General features: G+C 35.0%; 2 protein-coding genes across 7 annotated transcripts in view; both read right to left on the bottom strand.

Annotated features, from left to right (window-relative positions):
- Positions 1-8,346: 8,346 nt before the first annotated feature.
- LOC127877813 (uncharacterized) lies at positions 8,347-11,707 on the bottom strand. Of its 6 annotated transcripts, none has more exons than XM_052424070.1 (3): positions 11,552-11,707; positions 10,180-10,451; positions 8,347-9,694 (listed from the first exon to the last, which is right to left on the bottom strand). In XM_052424070.1, the coding sequence occupies exons 2-3, from the start codon at positions 10,436-10,438 to the stop codon at positions 8,694-8,696; spliced, it is 1,260 nt and encodes a 419-aa protein (XP_052280030.1). In that variant the 5' UTR covers positions 10,439-10,451; positions 11,552-11,707; the 3' UTR covers positions 8,347-8,693. The 6 variants fall into 6 exon arrangements, with proteins under 6 accessions (XP_052280030.1, XP_052280025.1, XP_052280029.1 ...); XM_052424065.1 differs by having other exon boundaries at positions 8,347-9,700; positions 11,552-11,706; XM_052424069.1 differs by having other exon boundaries at positions 8,347-9,700; positions 11,638-11,656.
- A 4,932-nt stretch (positions 11,708-16,639) lies between these two features.
- The window catches only part of LOC127877814 (uncharacterized), a 3,348-nt gene continuing 1,080 nt past the window's right edge, over positions 16,640-18,907 (bottom strand). Inside the window, exon 2 of the mRNA XM_052424071.1 lies at positions 16,640-18,434. Within this exon, the coding sequence (XP_052280031.1) occupies positions 17,434-18,432 (999 nt within the window). The 5' untranslated portion in view covers positions 18,433-18,434 and the 3' untranslated portion in view covers positions 16,640-17,433. The remainder of the gene's footprint in view (positions 18,435-18,907) is intronic.

Below are 18,907 nucleotides of genomic sequence, written 5' to 3'. Positions count from 1 at the left end.
TTAAACTGTTGCTTTCAATACATTCAAATTGTATCATCAACATAGATTATGGTTTATTAGCGTCCTACTAGATATGTTTATAATACGCTAAACATCCCAGGGGCGTCGGAAGCAAATTGACATTTGGGCGGCGGATGGGGTGGGTATGGGAGGGGTATTCCCCTCCCGTTGGTGGTGGTCCGGAGTCCACCGGATTTTTTTTACAAATATTAGCATCAAATGGCGCTTTCTGGTGCGTTTTTATGCCTGATACCTGACCTTATACACGTCTATTGCAAGCATTTTCTGAATGACAAAAGTTGTGACAGACAGACAGACGATGGAGAAGTTATCTCTATATGTCGCAGTTTGTACTTTGTAGCAGGCGACACAACAATAGGGATCATGTGGGTTGAAGGAACATTCTTCGGGATTTTTTTCCCGAAATTCCGTTTTGGAAATTTGAAATTCGTTGGTTGGTTTGGGGCAGACAATGACACAAAAACGTGGTAAAAACAGTCATCAAATAAGTTTTTAGAATTATACTTTATTTACTTTGAGTTATAACAATCAATACAGGTATCTTGAGGTATCTTTAAGTTTGTGATAACGAAGGACTATTGGATATCGGCACATTTGATTCATGTCATACGTTCCTTTATATTAATAAAAACAAGCAAAGGCTTAGATCATACCGACAATTAAAGATTCCCAGGTTTAATTACACAAGAATAAAGGGATTATCGTAAAAAAGAGACCGGTCAATTAACAACATAATTGACACGAACATTACCGCGGGCGGGTGATTACAATCAACAATACACGTGTCATAACCGCGAAGGCGTGATTACCTGATTACCTTGCTTCGTGGTAAAGATATTTTCAAATAAACGGCTATTGAAAAATGAAAAAAATGGAAAACAGGTCTTTGCCGAAATTTCATTTTTGCCGAAAATATTGGGGCGGCGGCCGCCGCCCCTGCCGCCCCAGCTCCGACGCCTCTGCATCCAATAACTATTATCCACAATATTTTTTTCCAATATGTTATGCATCTTTTAAATAAGAGTGTTTCAGTCAATTAAATGCTACTTCTCTTAGACATTAGCAAATGAAACAGCTTTGAAAAACAACTTTAAACCCGGAGTGCAAATTTCATTCTCTCAATCAAGTTAAATAAAAAAAAAATCACATTATTCGCGATTTTTATTTTTTATTTTTAGGAGCATATTAGCCCTATAATTACGTATATATACAGAACTTGAGATATCGTAAGCGTATTTTCTCGGCCTATAAAAGTAGAATCTTGATCATCTTGTACGTCAGTACATATGCATATACGTTTATTTATGAGCATGCATGAGTACATCGTTCTTACGACTTTGTAAGTCGTGGAATCAAGATATCTATCGCAAGAGAATGAGTTAGTATGTCGGGGTAACGATAATACTAACTCGCGGTAACGACATAATAATTTGTGAATATGAGACTATTATTTCGCTGTTATGACATAAAATTTCGTTGGAACCAAACAAGTTGGTGGTAGCAACAGCATAACTAGACCATTAGAATAATAGTGCGTTGTTTAAGGGATGCAAAAGATCGACTGATACAACTGAAACTATCATGACTCTGTATGATATGAATAGGAATCGCATGAATAATAATTGGTTGATAATGCCACTTCCACGCATTAGTTATCTCGATCATAAGTGTAAGATATATCAATCCCATAATTTATTACGTCGTTCCCTCGAGTCAGCTTCGTCTATTAACCACTAATATGATACTTGTTCCCAAGAATGTATAAGTCTTTTCCATACGTAAGTTATCTCGTTCTCGCAACTTCTTATCACAGCTCATCTCTTAAATTATTTCATGTATTGAAACGTTTTGAAAAGATATCCATAATAGGAAATACGAAGATTTGATACATTTTGTTCAATATCTCAGACGGTGCATCGCTTCGCGTGTGTGACATTGACATGTTGTACACATTCAAAAATATAATTGCTCAACCAAACAAGCGAGAGTATTCGTCTTTGTGAAATGGTTTTATTGTCTGTATTTGATCAGGTTTGTCTTGTTTATCTATGCGATCCAATAAACTACCGTGCGAAGACGAAAACAATTGTGCAACGTTGTAATTGTTTAAATATTACAAAGACTTAAGTTTATGTAATTCAAGGCAGTATTGGCACACAGGTGTGTTATAATTACATATATACCAAAACATACTCGTTTCAATATATAGATTTTAAGAAGAAAACACGGTAGTGAAAATCCTGTAAACATAAAAAGTAGAAACGGTGATCTAAAACATCTCAATTTACAATAGTTAGATTGAGCATGAGCGCAACCTCCTGTTATTAGCGCCAAATCCATTACATGAGCTCGTCTTTTAAAAAAATGAAAAATATGTCCAAGGTCGACCAAAAACACATTGTTTGTTAAGGCTTCAAGTTGTATATTTTGAAAGCATCTGTTTTTGTCATTACTGATAAAATAAGTTGGTTGCAATTTATGTGCATGAAAAGCATTTCTGAATCGTCACTGAATCGCACTTATTTTATTATCGAAACCTTGGGAAAGTAAAATAAGCTTGTATGGTAATTCATCTCAAAAAAGAGGCGGCGCCTGTGATCTATGGCTGTGTAAGTGATCCGAGTGAGTTTATGCACAGAATTATGTTGTATGATCAGCTTAGCAGGCTACGGTTGTTAAAACCTTTAATGGCCAGTTAAGACAAACTTCTGTTAACTGAAGAACTTTACATCATTATTGTTAAATCAATTTTATTATCAAACATTTTCAAATTGTAGGAGCATACAAATTAACAGGTATTGAAAAGTTTACAAGTAATTCACATACATAAATTGATTGCAAAAATCAACGGCGATTAACTTAAAAGGCCCTAGTCTTGAGCAACCAGGCCCTGTATTGGGAGAAAAGTCATGCAGGGTATGACTTCGTTACAAACGTCATGTCGTGTTCTTTGACGGGAACATGGGAATGATACTAGTAAAATTGGAAAAATAAACTCTTTTTTTAGAAAGAATATTTAATTGTGTAAATTTTTTGTTAAAAAATTTCCGAATGATAAAAAGCACAATATATTTTATATGACCCGGTTAGGGAACATTGAATGTGTTTCTATAAACATTAATTTTTGATTTGGTTTTGGTCAATGTGATTTTTTATCGCATTTTTTATAATGTTTAAGTTTTAGTTCACAGAGTTAGCACTGTACCTTCTCGCCTTCCCCGAAAAAAAGACCTCCTCCAAAAAAACAACAACAACATTTTATTGAACAATTTATCGGATATCTTAACAGTTTGTGTTATTTACTTAATGTGAGATATTTTAATGCGTTACCTCTGAACATATATAATCATTTTTTATATTTGTACATGAACTTTTATGTTATGACACAGTGAACTGTATTAAATTATGAATACTATAATAATAAAAAAACACCATCGTATTTATAAGTCTCGTTGTTGTTTATGAATGCTGTTGTATGATAATTGTACCTAAACTGCGTTTCAGGTACAAATTTAAACACGTCGTAGACAAAAACACCTATTGTTTATACCGATGTTTCGTGTATTTGATCATTTTGATCATTGGATGTAATATATTCCATCAAAAACATATTTATTTTTTTTTTTTTTTTAAATTAATTGCCATTAACAAAAACGCTTTCCAAAATTGTAAAAATTATATTTTGTTTATGCCATTTGTAAAAACACAGTATTTTCTATGTTTATGGGCGGCCATTTTGACGGCCAGCTTGGATTTGGACCCTTTATGAACAAAAAGCATCTTTAACTCAAGACACTGGAGAGCATCAACAGCATATTTAAATAAAACCTTCCAATCTTGCACCGTGAGCTCCTGTTTCAACTAGTGCTTAATGTTAGAGATTGTGATGCCCGTTGTTGATTAATGATCTTTTTTTCTTTATTTGTACTATTACCGGTAAAAGAAATGTATTTTATGTTTAAAAGCAGCGTGCATTCTCTTATAACTATATACACAGATTCACAAACAGAAACGTATAAAGTTAAAAATGTTAGTATATCTAAAAATATATCATCGTGTACATTAGGCATATTTTTTCATATGTGTCATCTACCCCACCATATTTACTTGTTTCTTTTATATCACAATTATGGCCATATTCCCATTAAATAGTATATTATTGTATTCCTCAGTCTCGTAGTTGTGTTAACATGTAGTTAGGGTGATAATTATATCTAAACTTCTTTGCATGCACAAACTGAAACATGTCATTCTAAACAAAAACATGGTTTTTACCCATAAAGTCATTTTTCATTACATGTATAATATTACAACTTTTCTAAATAAAATAATTTGTTTGCGATTGTTTAAATTAAAAGGCTTACCAAAATCGTGGAAAATATTTGTTGTTTGTGTCATTTGTTAAAAAAGAATTTGCTAGGTTTTTGGTCTGTCATCTTGGATTTAGATCCCGTGGGCAGAAAATCGTTCGTTATACAAAACTTTTCCTTGACCTAAGACAAGGTAAAATGTAAACAGCATATTAAAAACCACCTTCAAATCATGCACCGTTGGCCACCCTTCTTTGTATGTATTGATGTGTTAAGTGACAGATAACTCTCTCAGATAACCCTAGTAAAGCATTGATGGTTTCTTTCTCTTAAAGTAGCTTTCACATACTAAATAAGAACAGAAAGCTTCCATAAGCTTGTTATGATAGCGTAGGCAGACTGTTCGCGAGGATAGCTACCAATTCTCAAGCAAGTGAATAATAAGTAGTCTTACATTTAAAGAAACATCTGTTTTAGTGACACTATGTGATTTATCACTTCCCAGCAAGTTAATCTAAAAATACTAACACTAACATACAATTCAACTTTATAATATTTTTATAGTTTTACTTGTGAATCAATAGTTATTATATGCCCATTATGACTGCTAAGTTAATACATACTTTTTTAAATAACGCAAAATGCGGTTATACGCCAGGGGGTAATGACTTATAATCAGCACAAACTGGAGGCCACTATGCCTTTTGAAATAAGCATACCGTAAATGTGTGTGTTGGTTAGGAATAAAAAAGATAATTATGATTAACGTTTGTTACTTGTTTAAGTCCGATCCATTATTGTCGTATATTCTTAGAAATTATCATGAAAAGCAAGAGATTTTCTTCTCCTAGATGATTATTCACATACAAAAAATAGTTGTTTTTTATTGTAAACCCAGAATATTTTTTCGACCAAACATGGGATGGAGCCCGGGCTCTCCTGATACCAATGGAGACGCCCTATCGCGTCACTATAAATGCTGATTGATGTAGCAAGACAATATTGGTGCTCCTAATACATCATCATTCATGTTTGTAATTTAATGTGTTCAATCTAATGTTTCGAGGAGATTGCATTGCGAATTGTATATGGTGTCCGCGATGTTCACGGCTCTTGCATTGTTTTCAAGATCTGGTAATTCCCAGTCTCATTTAGCCTTAGACTTTCGATGCAATCGAACTAAAACAAATCTTAAACTAGTGTTTTAATACTAATGTTTATAGATTATATGACTGTGCATATTTTGTCCTTGTTAGTCTTGCCTCGTGAATTTGTTTTCTGCTTCACTCTTTGGTCATTTTGTTGCTTGTAATTAATAAAATAGCACATGCCATGATAAGGTTTCCCTCCTATTAAGGCAGCTGTATTTTCATCTATTTATTAGAACAATGTCCGTTGGTCGAAATTATCCTGGCGATTAAATGATTAAATTAGACATTTAAAGAAAAATAACTTAAAAGTCTTCTATGAAAAGATAATCCACTTGAGCGGACTAGGACCTTATTGGCCCACTTGTTATTTTATGAAAATTATCAGTGTATTGCCAGCATTTAAACACAAATAACAGAAACATCCAAAATTAACCCGTCGTTACAAACGCTTTATAATTATCTTAATGTTAACTGCTGTTGGTTCCACATAACCCGAGCTTTATTAATATTTTAATTCTAGGTCCATAGCGTAATACAGTGTTTGAAAAATGTCCATACCATAATGGGACTTAAACCGTCACAAACATAAGCAAGAATACGATTTTAGTTTCAACGATAGGGAATACATTGCTAATTCAAGGTATGTTATATATTCCAAGTCGACTCGATGATTAATACATTTTATATACTAGTAAAAAGTACTTTCTACATTTCACCACTAATTCAAAATAATCAATGCAGTTCATTAAGTAAGACGTCACACACGATCAAAGTGACATTGTGCGCTATCAATACGGCAGATAGCCAGATACATAGAGTAAAATCATAAAACTATGTGTATATGTGCAACAAATTGAAGATAATAAATTATCATTCATGATGCAGGAAATGAAATCATTTCAAAATATGTGAATGTTACAAGAAAACCATTCTCATAAAGTAGTTCATCAGTTATCACAACCAGAATACTTTACTTCTACTTTACTTTAGACTTTAACGTTGTGATAAATACAGTCTCCGCGGCCAAGTTGCAGTTAATGCGTGGAGAGGTCACATGTTAAACGTTCACACAGGCTTTATCTGGTGTGGATGGCTGCTTACCATCAACTTGTTAGATCAAAGGGCACCGCATGAGTACAAGTCAACTTCGCTCAAAATAGGAGATGAATAAAGAGTTAAACGTTCATCAGTTTAGGAATTAAGTGTTAAAGTTGAATGCGTTCATCGCAATGATGATACAATAGTAAACAGTCATTCTAAACGTGTTCGTGCACTGGATTAATTTACGTTGCAAGCAAAACCCGACCCGTAAAATCCGGGCTTTTAAAAGTATTATACAAGCATCCTATTACAAATAATAAGACAAATTTAACAACATGGTGTTGTTTGATATAGTTATATGCTCTTTAAAAAATACATTCCTCAACTTGGTTCGCATTCTTAAGTCGTGTAAGCGTTCATAAAAAGATATTATTTAAAAATATTAAGACTAATTAGAGATCTAGTTCCACAAGTGACGTAAAAAATATCCCGGACGCAATGTTTTTTTATTATGAATAATTAGTTCAAGTGAATATATTTAAAGCGTCTGTAATGCAAAACGATGCAGTTACTGACTCTTTTACTGGTAGTTAAACGAAACACATATACAGTTAGTCAAGTAACATAGAGAATAACAGGTCACTGCAATATCGTTATGTTATGTATCAAGTGAGGCTTATAAAACGGCGAGGCTTGCAGAACGGTTATTTAATTTGTACCGTAACCTTTTGAGAAATATGTCCTACTTTCCAACATTGACTGATGTAGACCCTGTTGAGGTGCTGTAATAATTACATGGGGCACTTTTATATAAGGCATTTATCAATGTGGTGGTATGACAAAACGAAATACAAATTGGTTATCTACTCAAATGCGGTGTGCCTTATGTTGATAAAACGCTTATATCGCACCATTTCAAATAGTGAACTGATAGCTGGATAGGATTGAAAACATTTTCTTAAAGGCATTGCTTGACGATTTTGCAGTAAATGAATTGAATTCATTCTAATTGAAATTCAACAATGCATAAAACAGCAAACAATGTTTGTTCTACAGACCGATTACAGATAACAATGTAGTGCGAATGCTCGCGATACCAAAAGTGATCCATGTTTGTTGAACTTTTTTTTTCAAAATAAAAAGTCTGTATAAAAACATGCGTCAAATTATATATATGTTTCGTACACATTTTGAGTTTTAAGATTTAAAAAAATTCTTAAAGAAAAATTAAAGATAATACGTTAAGCATTTGTTATTTTCTCTGGATGGTTATTAATTTGGCACACATTTCACGTTTTGATACATATGGAAATAAAGGGGACGTTCCCTTTTAAGAAATTGTACTGTGAAAACATACTATATGCATTTGAACTTTAAACCTTAGCACCAAACAGAGCTACGTTTTACACATGCTGTAGCTGGGAAAACAAACTTATAAAGGTACTTAAAATTGTTGAATGTGTTCATATGTTAAAGAAGACTTTAAGCCTGTATAGCAGTCTTTTATATACTGCGGCCACGCAAAGCAGTATTGATGATTTATGATATTGATATAGTTAGTACATTGTGGCTATGAAAGGCGTATTTATGTACCTTGTACTTGTACTTTTACATCGTAGATATTTGTCTTCTCCCACGTGTACATTGTTTGTTAGTAAAACTAAAGATAATTAAAAACATTCATTAATGTTTTGTCAACTGTATTAAAATCAAGCGATTACATTATGAGTTCTTCAAAATCATTGAAATTACCGTATGTTTTACAATAATCATTAAAATTAAACATTACATGTTAGAAATGAAAACAAGTTTGAAAACGTAAATCGTTTTATATATTTATATTAAAAAAGTTAGAATGTGCATTTACAAATAAATAATTGTATACACGATTATACTATTGTATACGTATCTGTTTGTGAGGATGCATGGGACATAAGTAAACAATAATCCCTTTTCATAAAGTGAACTTTTGGGAGGAATATATTCATCGAACTAAGATGACATAGTTTTCTGTAATATAACAAGTATTAAGTGGAAACATAAAAGCTCAAAGTTGCCCCTCGTAGATGAATGCATACCATATAACAAAACTCAAAAACGTTTTCATAAGAGTACAAGATTGAAATATATTCATGGAACACGAAAGATGCACTATGTATCACAAAGTGTCTCAAAACTCTGGTAACACTTTGTATTCAAAGTACTTTTTTATGTATTTCACTTGCTGAATCATCCACGGCCCGTATTTTTCCACTTTATGTTCCGGCCCTTGTCCAGTAGCAAGCGACATGAAATTCACCCCAATGTCGCCGTCATAAGACGGTTCAAAAAAGAAAGGCACGGAGTACCGGTCGACTCCAATATCAAGTACACGGTGGCGAGTGGCCTTGAACCTCCCGCCCATCATGCGGGAGAATACGTCCCCAATGTTCATGACGAAACTGCCGGGTCGCGGTTCCGGGGCACTCCACTTCCCTTCCGCCGTTAACACCTCCAGTCCCGTGTAGTGGAAAGTGTACAACATTGTGAGGAAGTTGGAGTCCGAGTGTTCCGGCGTGGTGATGATCTTACCGTCTTCAATCTTTGCATTTGCCGGTGGAGCGTCGTTCCAGGGAGGGTAATGCATTAAACGGAAAGTTGTGACTGGTCGGTCAGCGAATATGGGATCGAATGAGTGTTCGTCTATCCCCAGGCCGACTGCTGCTAGTCGCAAAACATCAAGACTGGCGTTGTGTAAGATCTCGTAATAGTTCTGCAACAACTCCTTGAATGGAAATGACCCATTCTCTTTTGGCCAAACAGACGGCTCATAAAACCAGTTTCCGGGCTGGACAGTAGGGTCATTAGGGTCAATGTCCCGCCCAAACTCGAAGCCCTCCTTGCGACTGGGATCGCCTTCCACAACCGGGAAATAGCCGCGGTATACGTTCTGGTTTTCCGGTTTCCAATGTTTTCTCATCAGCGACTCTTTTACCTCCTTTGGCTGACCGAAGAACCACTTGCAGCACTCCATCAATTTGTCGAAATCGATGCCATGGATGTTGTCAACGTAGAGAAAGCCGATGTTTTCCAGTGCGTCGACCACCTGAGCTGCCACCGCCTGCTGGTCAACCTTGGCCTTGTCTAGGTCAATGATCGGCAGACGGAACTCCGCAGTCTCTTCACTAATCTCTGAAACTAAACCATTGTTAGCATACAATTTATAAATGTGCGTATTTATTAGTGCACAAATGCCTTAATCTTGATTTAAATTGTTCTTTTTTTGCTATTTTTTGCAGCTCTTTTGATCGGTTAAATTCCTTTCATCGATTCGTCCTAGTCGGTTTTAATTAACGCTGGTTTTAATAATATTTTATCTTTTTTCAGTATTAAGTGCCCTGCTCATGTATTGTCATAACAATCGCTCACGTGCCTTACATAAAGACAAACATGCGGTTACAATGATTTCTTTCCTGGTCATTGTTCTTTAGTTTAATTGTCCGTTCATTTAAAATTCAATAATGCAGTATGTTTCTAATGCGCAATAGCCTTAGAATGAAGGCTCTTTATGTAAGGACGGCTTGACGGACTGCCTGGTCAAGTGTTCTTCCCCCCTTCTTTGTACTTTGGGTTTTATAGAGAAATTATTGTATTCAGTGTTAAAATATTGAACTTACTCATAAAATGTTTCAAGTTATCATTCGTGAGAATCACAGCAGTAGTTGCAACCAGCAACGCCAACACAACAAACAGGAATGTCTTGTGAACGGAACTGTTTGACGAGTCTGGGTTTGTCACTGGCGACTTGTCTATTTTGGTATAATTGTCCTGTCGTTGCTTCTTCATTTGCTGTGATTTTAACGTTTTACTAGAATCAGCATTTTCTATGTTCTTGACTCCTTTGTTGGAATAATTCCGTACTTTTTTGGATCCCATTTGACTGCCTTATCTACAATTAAATTGTCTATGTTATGCCATATTAATCTAGTATTAATTTAAAATGTATCTAGGTAATCCGGATGCAAAGCTACCCAAAATGACACTTATATGCGTTCAATTCAACATGACGTAAATATAGTAATACCTGTTTAAATATAAAGCTTTGCTTAACTTTATTTAGGACAAAACGATTCCAGTGAAATAAGTGATATGCATGTGTAAAATGTTTCCATTGACAAGATCACGTGACCAAGATGCGACCAGGCCATCGTTTCAGTTTTATAGAGAAGAAATACCTCGTTTTCTATTGATACCGTAATTACTCTTAGTTTTCGGACACTTATTTTTTTCTGAAAATATAGATACGAAAAATAAATATATATAAAACATACAGGTGTCCGAAAATTTAGACACAAAATAAAGGTGTCCGAAAAATATAAGTATATTGCAATAAAAGCAATAAATAAATGTACAATTATTTTATTGTGATTTACTCTTCTTTTTTTGCTTAACGAAAATAAATACAACTTCACAGCTTTTCTAACTCTTGCCTGAAATGATATAGAACAAAAATGTAAACACATATAGTAGTCTGCTTCCTTAATAAGACGAAACTGTTTCAAATGCTGTTGGTTCAATCCATTGTTTTCTACCGATATCCAATGTTATTTACGCGAATGTAATGGTCCATTGCACTCAGGCATGCATCTTCCAGGTTTTATGACCTTAATCCGGTTGTAAAAATCCATGATCGAAGTGTCACAATATGAGTGGAAACAGGGCTGAAGTATGTAAAATAGCGCTGTAACTGTCCGAAAATTAAGAGAAATGAATGTTGGACGAACACCCGTATGTCCGAAAATTAAAAGTCACAAAAAATAATTATATTTGCCAAAAAAGACGGTGACCGAAAACTTACGGTAATTACGGTACTCATAATTCCTTGTACATCATCCACTTTGATCGTGTTTACATCGATATAACTTTCGAATTGTATATTATAGATCAGGCGCCCTGCATTTACATTTCGATAGACCGAATAAAACAACGTAAATATTATATTTGTGAGTTATTAGGCATTAAGTTTAGAATAATTACTGCTAAACGTACGTCCTTTCAAAGGGTACGAACTTTCCCTCCGAATTTCACAATTTAGTTGCCGTGTGCTTTAATCTCCCATCATTATATGCTCTTACATTTGAATGAATGTAGTGTAACCGTCTCGCTACAGATTGCTTCCTTTTCATATCTGGCCGCAATGTAAGGCTCTCGTGTATTGGTCAATATAATCAGCTCTTAAATTTGATATAGCGTTAACCTTACACCATTTATTATATATTCGTCGGATAAAAAGTAATTGTGTTTATAACAAATATCAGCTTTACACTTACTACGACTATAAACACTGCCAGTGGAAATTTTGTCAGTAGAATGTTAGTCTTTTTGAGGGAAAATTTTCTGAGAGTGGAATTCTACGTAAAGGGAAACCTTTGCCAGTGGAATCCTTTGTTAGTTTAGCCCTTTGTGACGGTATCTTTTAATAAGAGGAATCCTATGTTTAGGGAATCTATTGTCATGGGAATCATTTGTTAGAGGAATCCTTCTAAAGTGAATCCTTTGTGAGGGGAAACGTATGTGAGGGAATCCTCAATTCGAGGTATTGGTTATCAGGGTAATCAATTGCCAGAAGAATCCTTATTCATGAAAATATTTGTCAAGTGAATTCCTTATAAGGAGCATCAGTTTTCCGAGGAATCCTTTGTCAACTTTTTGTTTGTCAAGGAGAATATTGTATTAGGGGATGAATCATTTTTGAAGTGAATCAATTGATAGCGGCTTTTGTCATGGGGATCGTTTGTCAGGGAAATCCTTTGTTACGGAAATATTTTATCAGGAAAATCCGTGGTCAGTATTTTCAGGGCAATCATTTGTCAGGGAAATGTTTTTTCATTGGGAATATTTTGTCAAGAGAAAAATAATTTATTTGATGAAACCATTTGAAGCGGAATCGTTTGTCAGAGGTATTTTTGTCAAACATGCGTTTTCCAAAAAAATGCTTTTGATGGGAACTCCTTAAGAGGAGAATCTTTTGTCTGAGGAGACTAGTGTAAGTGACATCCTTTGTCAGAAGAATCCATTTTCAGATAATTCCTTTTACAGAAAAAAATATTTGTTTGTGAAATCCTCGTGTAGGGCATTTTTTTTGTCAATGAAAACAGCTGTAAAAGAAATCTTCTATCAATGTTATCCATTGATAACTGTAGCCTTTGTAAGTTGAACCTGTTGTTAGGTGTGTCTATTGTCAGCGAAATTCTTATTCAACGAGATAATAAGTCAGGTCATTAATTGTCACTAGAATACTTTGTAAGGGTAATCCTTTTTCTGGGGTATCAGGACAATCCATTATCGGCGTAAATCTTGATAGATTATTATCAGGGAGTTCTTTATCGGCGGAATCTTTTGACAGATAAATCCTTTGGGATAACTGTATCAATCTAATCTTTAGCAAGTGAAGCCATTTGTCGAGAACATCCTTTCCCATGGCAGTCATTTTTGTCATTGCAATACTTTGTCATATGAGTCATTTGTCAGGGTACTATTTTTTTAGTGGAATCCTATCTTATGGGAGAACTTTGTCAAGGAAAATTTTTGTTAAGGGAATCTATTGTCAGTGGAGTGTTAATCTATAAAATCCTTGGAACTTATACTCATTTAGCAATTTATTCTTTTGTTATTGGAAACCTTAACAGTATAGTCCTTTGTCAGTTGAGTCCTCGGTTATAGGATTTTTTTTTATAAAGGGTGTCGTTTATCAAGGGTTCACTTTTCGCGGAATCTAAAATAGGGTCATAATTTGATAGTGGAAATCTTTGTAAGTTGAGTTATTTATCAATGGAATCCTTTGATAGTTGAGTTATTTATCAATGGCATCCTTTGTAAGTGAGTTATTTATCAATGGAATCCTTTGTAAGATGAGTTATCTATCAATGGAATCTTTTGTAAGTTGAGTTACACAATGTATTTATCAATTTAATCCTTTGTAAGTTGAGTTATTTATCAATGGAATCCTTTTTGAGTTAAGTCCTTTGTCTGGGAAGTCATTTCTCTCGAGAATTCTTTGCTATGGGATTCTTTGTCAATGGAATCATTTGTAAGGAGTAGTCCATATCAATGGAATCCTTTAGAAACGGATTCATTTGTGAGGGGAATCGTTTTTCAAGAGCATTTTTTCGTTAACGAAATGTCGTGTTCAAGCAATAACATGTGAAGGGAATCATTTGTAATGGAAATCGGTTTTCAGATGAGTCGAGGAGACTTTTGTCACTGTAATCCTCTTTTTATGTAATCCGTTGTGAGCGGATTCCTTAATCAAGTGATTATTTTTTACAGGAATCCTTAGTAAGTATTATATTTTATTCAGGGAAATCCGTTTAAAGTGTTATCTTGTTTTGCAAAATCTTTTGCTGAGACAATTGTGTGTCAGCGTAATCGTATGTCAGAAATATATTGTCAAATCAAGGCCCTGCAAGTGAGGAAAGTTTACTTATATATGGTATTATAAGCTATGTGAATATGTATATAAAATGTCATGGCCACTATTGCACAAATAGTTTTACAAAAGCATTGTAGTTCATCACATGAGACATCACATGTACGATCTACGTGCCAAAGAAACCATTTGTGCTATAAGTTTAACACAAATATACGCTAGATTGCTAGTGCCTACGTGCAATAATGCAACAAATTAAATATAAATACGTTATAACTCGTGATCAATGTAAATCGGCGCACTAGTGACATGTGATAATGAATATATGGTCAAAATATAGCTCATGATTTATCACCAACTGAATACGTTATCATGATTGAGTATCTATGTGCTTAACAACAACACTGCGATACGCACAGGTACCGAAGCGTAGTAGTTGGGCGTTCGTCAACTGAGCGAGTGGTCAAAGGTTCGAGTTCGGCACGAATATGACTCTGGTAAAGACAGCTCATCACCTTGAGCTTGGTGAAGTCGATCTGTAGCTATTAAGGTGACATTATATTAAATAAGTGAGTCATGTAGAGCTGTACTTGCGTAGTTTATCATAGCTTACTTGAATGAATGTTTTACACTTTAGACAATTGTTCTGATTTTATCTTTTACATTAATAGGGCGTGAATAGGCGTTCACTACTTATTCTTGAAGACCATAGTTAACAATTGCACTGAAAACAGCCGGAAAAAAGGTGCAAAAACACTCGATTTTGATTTGTGTCACGTTTTTTCATGGTATGTACATTACATATCTTTTATATTGCTTAAATCGATTTAGCTTAGAATGCCCTTTCTTAAGAAAAGGTTTGGTTATGAGGGTCTCTATGTGCAAAAAATTGCATTTATCTTCGCTTAAATTTTCGCTTTTTAATTGAATTTATAGGGAAAATATTTAGTATATTGTGACCTAAAGGATCTTAGTTGCTGTACTATGATCTCCCTTGGCAGACAAAGACCAATGAAGACCGAAGTTTACATAGGGCCAACCATTTGATTATGATATTGTAGGGCGTACTATCATTTGTTTACTCTGTCATATGTTTAATCACTTAAACAGGTATTAATATCATAGTTTATTAAATAATGATACGTTTCAGAAGCTTGAATGCTTACGCAAAGTCTAATAACTTTATTCATTACAGAGATATTAATACAGGTTACAGTATTGAATTGAGTTACTCTCGATATGTTATTCTTTACCCGACCTGTGTGCAGGGTAAACATCGGTGTTCATTAAAATCACTGTTATGTTTTAAGATTAGAGACATCAGCGAATTTGGGTTACAATCAACTAAAAAACATTTGGAAAAACAATGTTGGTTTTCATTCTATACATAGATGGTGACGTCACTACGTTTTTGTCAGAAAGACCGGTGTGTACACAATGTGTTGGTTTTTGATACGTGGCAATAATTGAACGGGGTACTTACGTATTACATGCCAAACCTTTTTCATATCTTGATAGCGTTCAACTAAGAATGTTTTTTAAGAAAATGTATGGTTATGGGGGTCTTTATGAAAATGTATGGTTATTAGGTTCCGTACCTTTATGTAAGGTGAAGTTGTGGCTAAAGTTGAAGGTTTGCTTTAACATTAAATAACATAGAGATTGGAATTGCACAGTGTGATCTACATAAGGATCAACAATAAAATCCGAGTAAACCAACTGTTAGGACCTGTTTCTAGTGAGTATTAACTGACTAAGTTATCCATTTACCTTCCTGACAAGCACCACGAATGTATGGCATAAATCAAAAGTCAAAATGTTTTTAGTAATGGTGTCTCATAAGTCAAAATTAAATGATACTTAGATATGTTTTTGTCAAGAGACAGGCCGAAATTGATTTGATATGACGTTAAAAAAATTGGCCAAAACTGTATAGTTGGCACATCGATTATTTCTGTTCAAACACAAGTTTTCATTCACCTGATCGGTTTACTTAAGAGATATGCTCAGTGATGGCAATTAACATAATTATCATCACATATTAATTGCCAAAAAAAAGCTTATAGAAATGTACTATGAGACATAGATTTATTAAGTTTATAAATATCAATCAGTTCAAATTGATATATTAAAAATAATATATATAATTAATGTTATTAAACATGTTTTCTAACACCAAATGATTGAATCTGTGCTTTAGTTTTGATGACATGATACTAATTCGCATAATAGTGAGATCAAATATAATTGGTCATGTTAATAAATTGTCAAATCCTTTCAAAGGAACAAAGGAAAGATAAGCATGTTAGACTTTGATCAGGTGGTCTAAGGTTCGAACCACAATGGAAGCATATTATCAATTGAGTGCACGCTTTTTCCACACCCGTAAGAGAGCTATGATATAAAGTACCATTAAACGACTCTCAAATACCGTACCGGACGATAGCATATTTGAACTTTGTTTGATGTCAATTTCGTTATCATCTACAATATGACTCAATCAGTTTTCTACAAACACTGACTGTATCGTACTTTTCAAACAGCGCCTTGATTGCAAGGTTGCAATATCAACAGCTCAAATACACTTCTCCATAAGTTTGTTATACAAGTCATTTATAGCTTCAGACGAAAATCCAACAAGGCATAAAACATGTTGAACAATGTTTTTTGATTTTCATAATAAGAATAACGCTGAAATATGTGGGTGGTATTTTTATATAGTTTATTATTCACCATAATTTATACTGATGTAATATGGTGAATACAAATATAGGTCAGGTTTTCATTTCGAGGGCGCTGGAAAAATAGTAATAACACCTGCTGTTGCAGTATTAATACTAGAAGTAGTTGCAGCCACAGTCAACGTGGTAATACTGACAATGCCATAATTACAGAGGCACTTGGTAATGCTTTGCATTCGTTTTAATAGTTCAGTAACAAAAAATATATCAGTAAATAAATCAGCCTGTAAAATACATGAGCCAGCCACTTCAGTATTGTTGATATAGTAAAGTGTAACAAGTTAAGTAAACCAGCGTTTAATAAGATATAGCACGTGTACAGTTTGCGATATTTCTCAATACACACTTTCGTTTATTGGCGGTAAATATAATTTTAAAATGTAATTTGCACTTTGTATTTCATTTTAAACCATCGTTATTGTCATATGTAATACAACTAACACAACTATTACAAAAAATGTTAATTGTTGATACAATTTGTAAAAGTATAATGTTTAATGTATTTTCTTTTACAATCATTTATTTAATAAAATGATATGACAACAAATGATTAAATACATATTAAAATGTCTTACATGTCTTTATAAGTGAATGTATGTTAGAATGTATGCAACATCACTAAACACTAAAATGTATTCATAGAGTACACATTTGGAAGATGTATATTCTTTGATGGTATTGCATTGCTCTTTATTAAAAGTAACATATTGAAATTTAGTAATTGAACACGAAAGTTGCAGCATGTATCGCCAAGCAACATCTCAAAACTCTGGTAACACTTTGTATTCAAAGTACTTTTTGATATATTTCACTTGCTGAATCATCCATGGTCCGTATTTTTCCACTTTATGTTCCGGCCCTTGGCCCGTGGCCAGAGACATGAAATTCACCCCAATGTCGCCGTCATACGACGGCTCAAAAAAGAAAGGCACGGAGTACCGGTCGACTCCAATGTCTATAACGCGATGGCGAGTGGCCTTGAACCTCCCGCCCATCATGCGGGAGAAGACGTCCCCAATGTTCATGACGAAGCTACCGGGTCGCGGTTCCGGGGCACTCCACTTCCCATCCGCCGTTAACACCTCCAGCCCCGTGTAGTGGAACGTGTACAACATTGTAAGGAAGTTGGAGTCAGTGTGGTCAGGTGTGGTTACGATCTTACCGTCTTCAATCTTTGCGTTTTCCGGTGGAGCGCCGTTCCAGGGAGGGTAATGCATAATACGGAAAGTTGTGACAGGTCGGTCAGCGAATATGGGATCGAATGAGTGCTCGTCGATCCCCAGACCGACTGCTGCTAGTCGCAAAACATCCAGACTGGCGTTGTGTAAGATCTCGTAACAGTTCAGCAAAAACTCCTTGAACGGAAATGACCCATCTTCTTTTGGCCAAACAGACGGCTCATAAAACCAGTTTCCGGGCTGGACAGTCGGGTCATTAGGGTCAATGTCCCGCCCAAACTCGAACCCCTCCTTGCGACTAGGCTCGCCTTCGACCACGGGGAAATATCCGCGATAGACGTTCTTGTTTTCCGGTTTCCAATGCTTTCTCATCAGCGACTCTCTCGCCTCCTTTGTCTGACCGAAGAACCACGTGCAACACTCCATCAACTTGTCAAAATCGATACCGTGTATGTTGTCGACGTATAGGAAGCCTATGTTTTCCAGTGCGTCGACCACCTGAGCTGCCACCGCCTGCTTGTCGACCTTGGCGTTGTCAAGGTCAATGATCGGTAGGCGGAACTCCGCAGTCTCTTCGCTCATTTCTGAAAATTGAACATGACAGGCATACAATTTCGAGGTGTGCACTTTCCGTGGTGTACGTCTGAAGTTCAGCATATCTCAATTTTGAAATATATGTTATAAAATTTAATTATGTCTATTCCACTGAAACACCGTATGCTACCCATGGTTTTAAACTCTTCGTACACTAATGCTCATACTCGACAAACGTTACCTCCGTCATAATCAGAAACTTAACGATATTTTTTGTTATTTAATGCTAGGTTTCTTACTTTAATCGTTCGATAGAAACGATTTCTGTAAAGTATCATTCTAACAATGTCCATGGACTATTGTGTCAATCCGCCCGTTAGCTGTGTGTGCGGGGCCATGATTTATCAGTCCGTATGCTATGTATTTACTGTCTTTCACTACATCTCGGAACAAAATTTTTATCGTATTGATGCTATCGTCGTGTACGTTAATTCATATACGTAATCTTGCACACGAACACATA

Source organism: Dreissena polymorpha, chromosome 4, assembly GCF_020536995.1.
Source record: "Dreissena polymorpha isolate Duluth1 chromosome 4, UMN_Dpol_1.0, whole genome shotgun sequence".
NCBI classification, from domain to species: domain Eukaryota; kingdom Metazoa; phylum Mollusca; class Bivalvia; order Myida; family Dreissenidae; genus Dreissena; species Dreissena polymorpha.
Note: the sequence above shows the minus strand (reverse complement) of the source record. Positions and strands in the feature narration are given on the sequence as shown.

What these genes read in the sequence shown, in the direction of transcription:
- LOC127877813 (XM_052424065.1), bottom strand. Translation starts at nt 10,438, where the DNA reads ATGGGATCCAAAAAAGTACGGAATTATTCCAACAAAGGAGTCAAGAAC. An exon ending in TAACTTGAAACATTTTATGA is followed by an intron (nt 9,701 to 10,179) that starts GTAAGTTCAATA and finishes ACAATGGTTTAG; the next exon opens with TTTCAGAGATTAGTGAAGAG.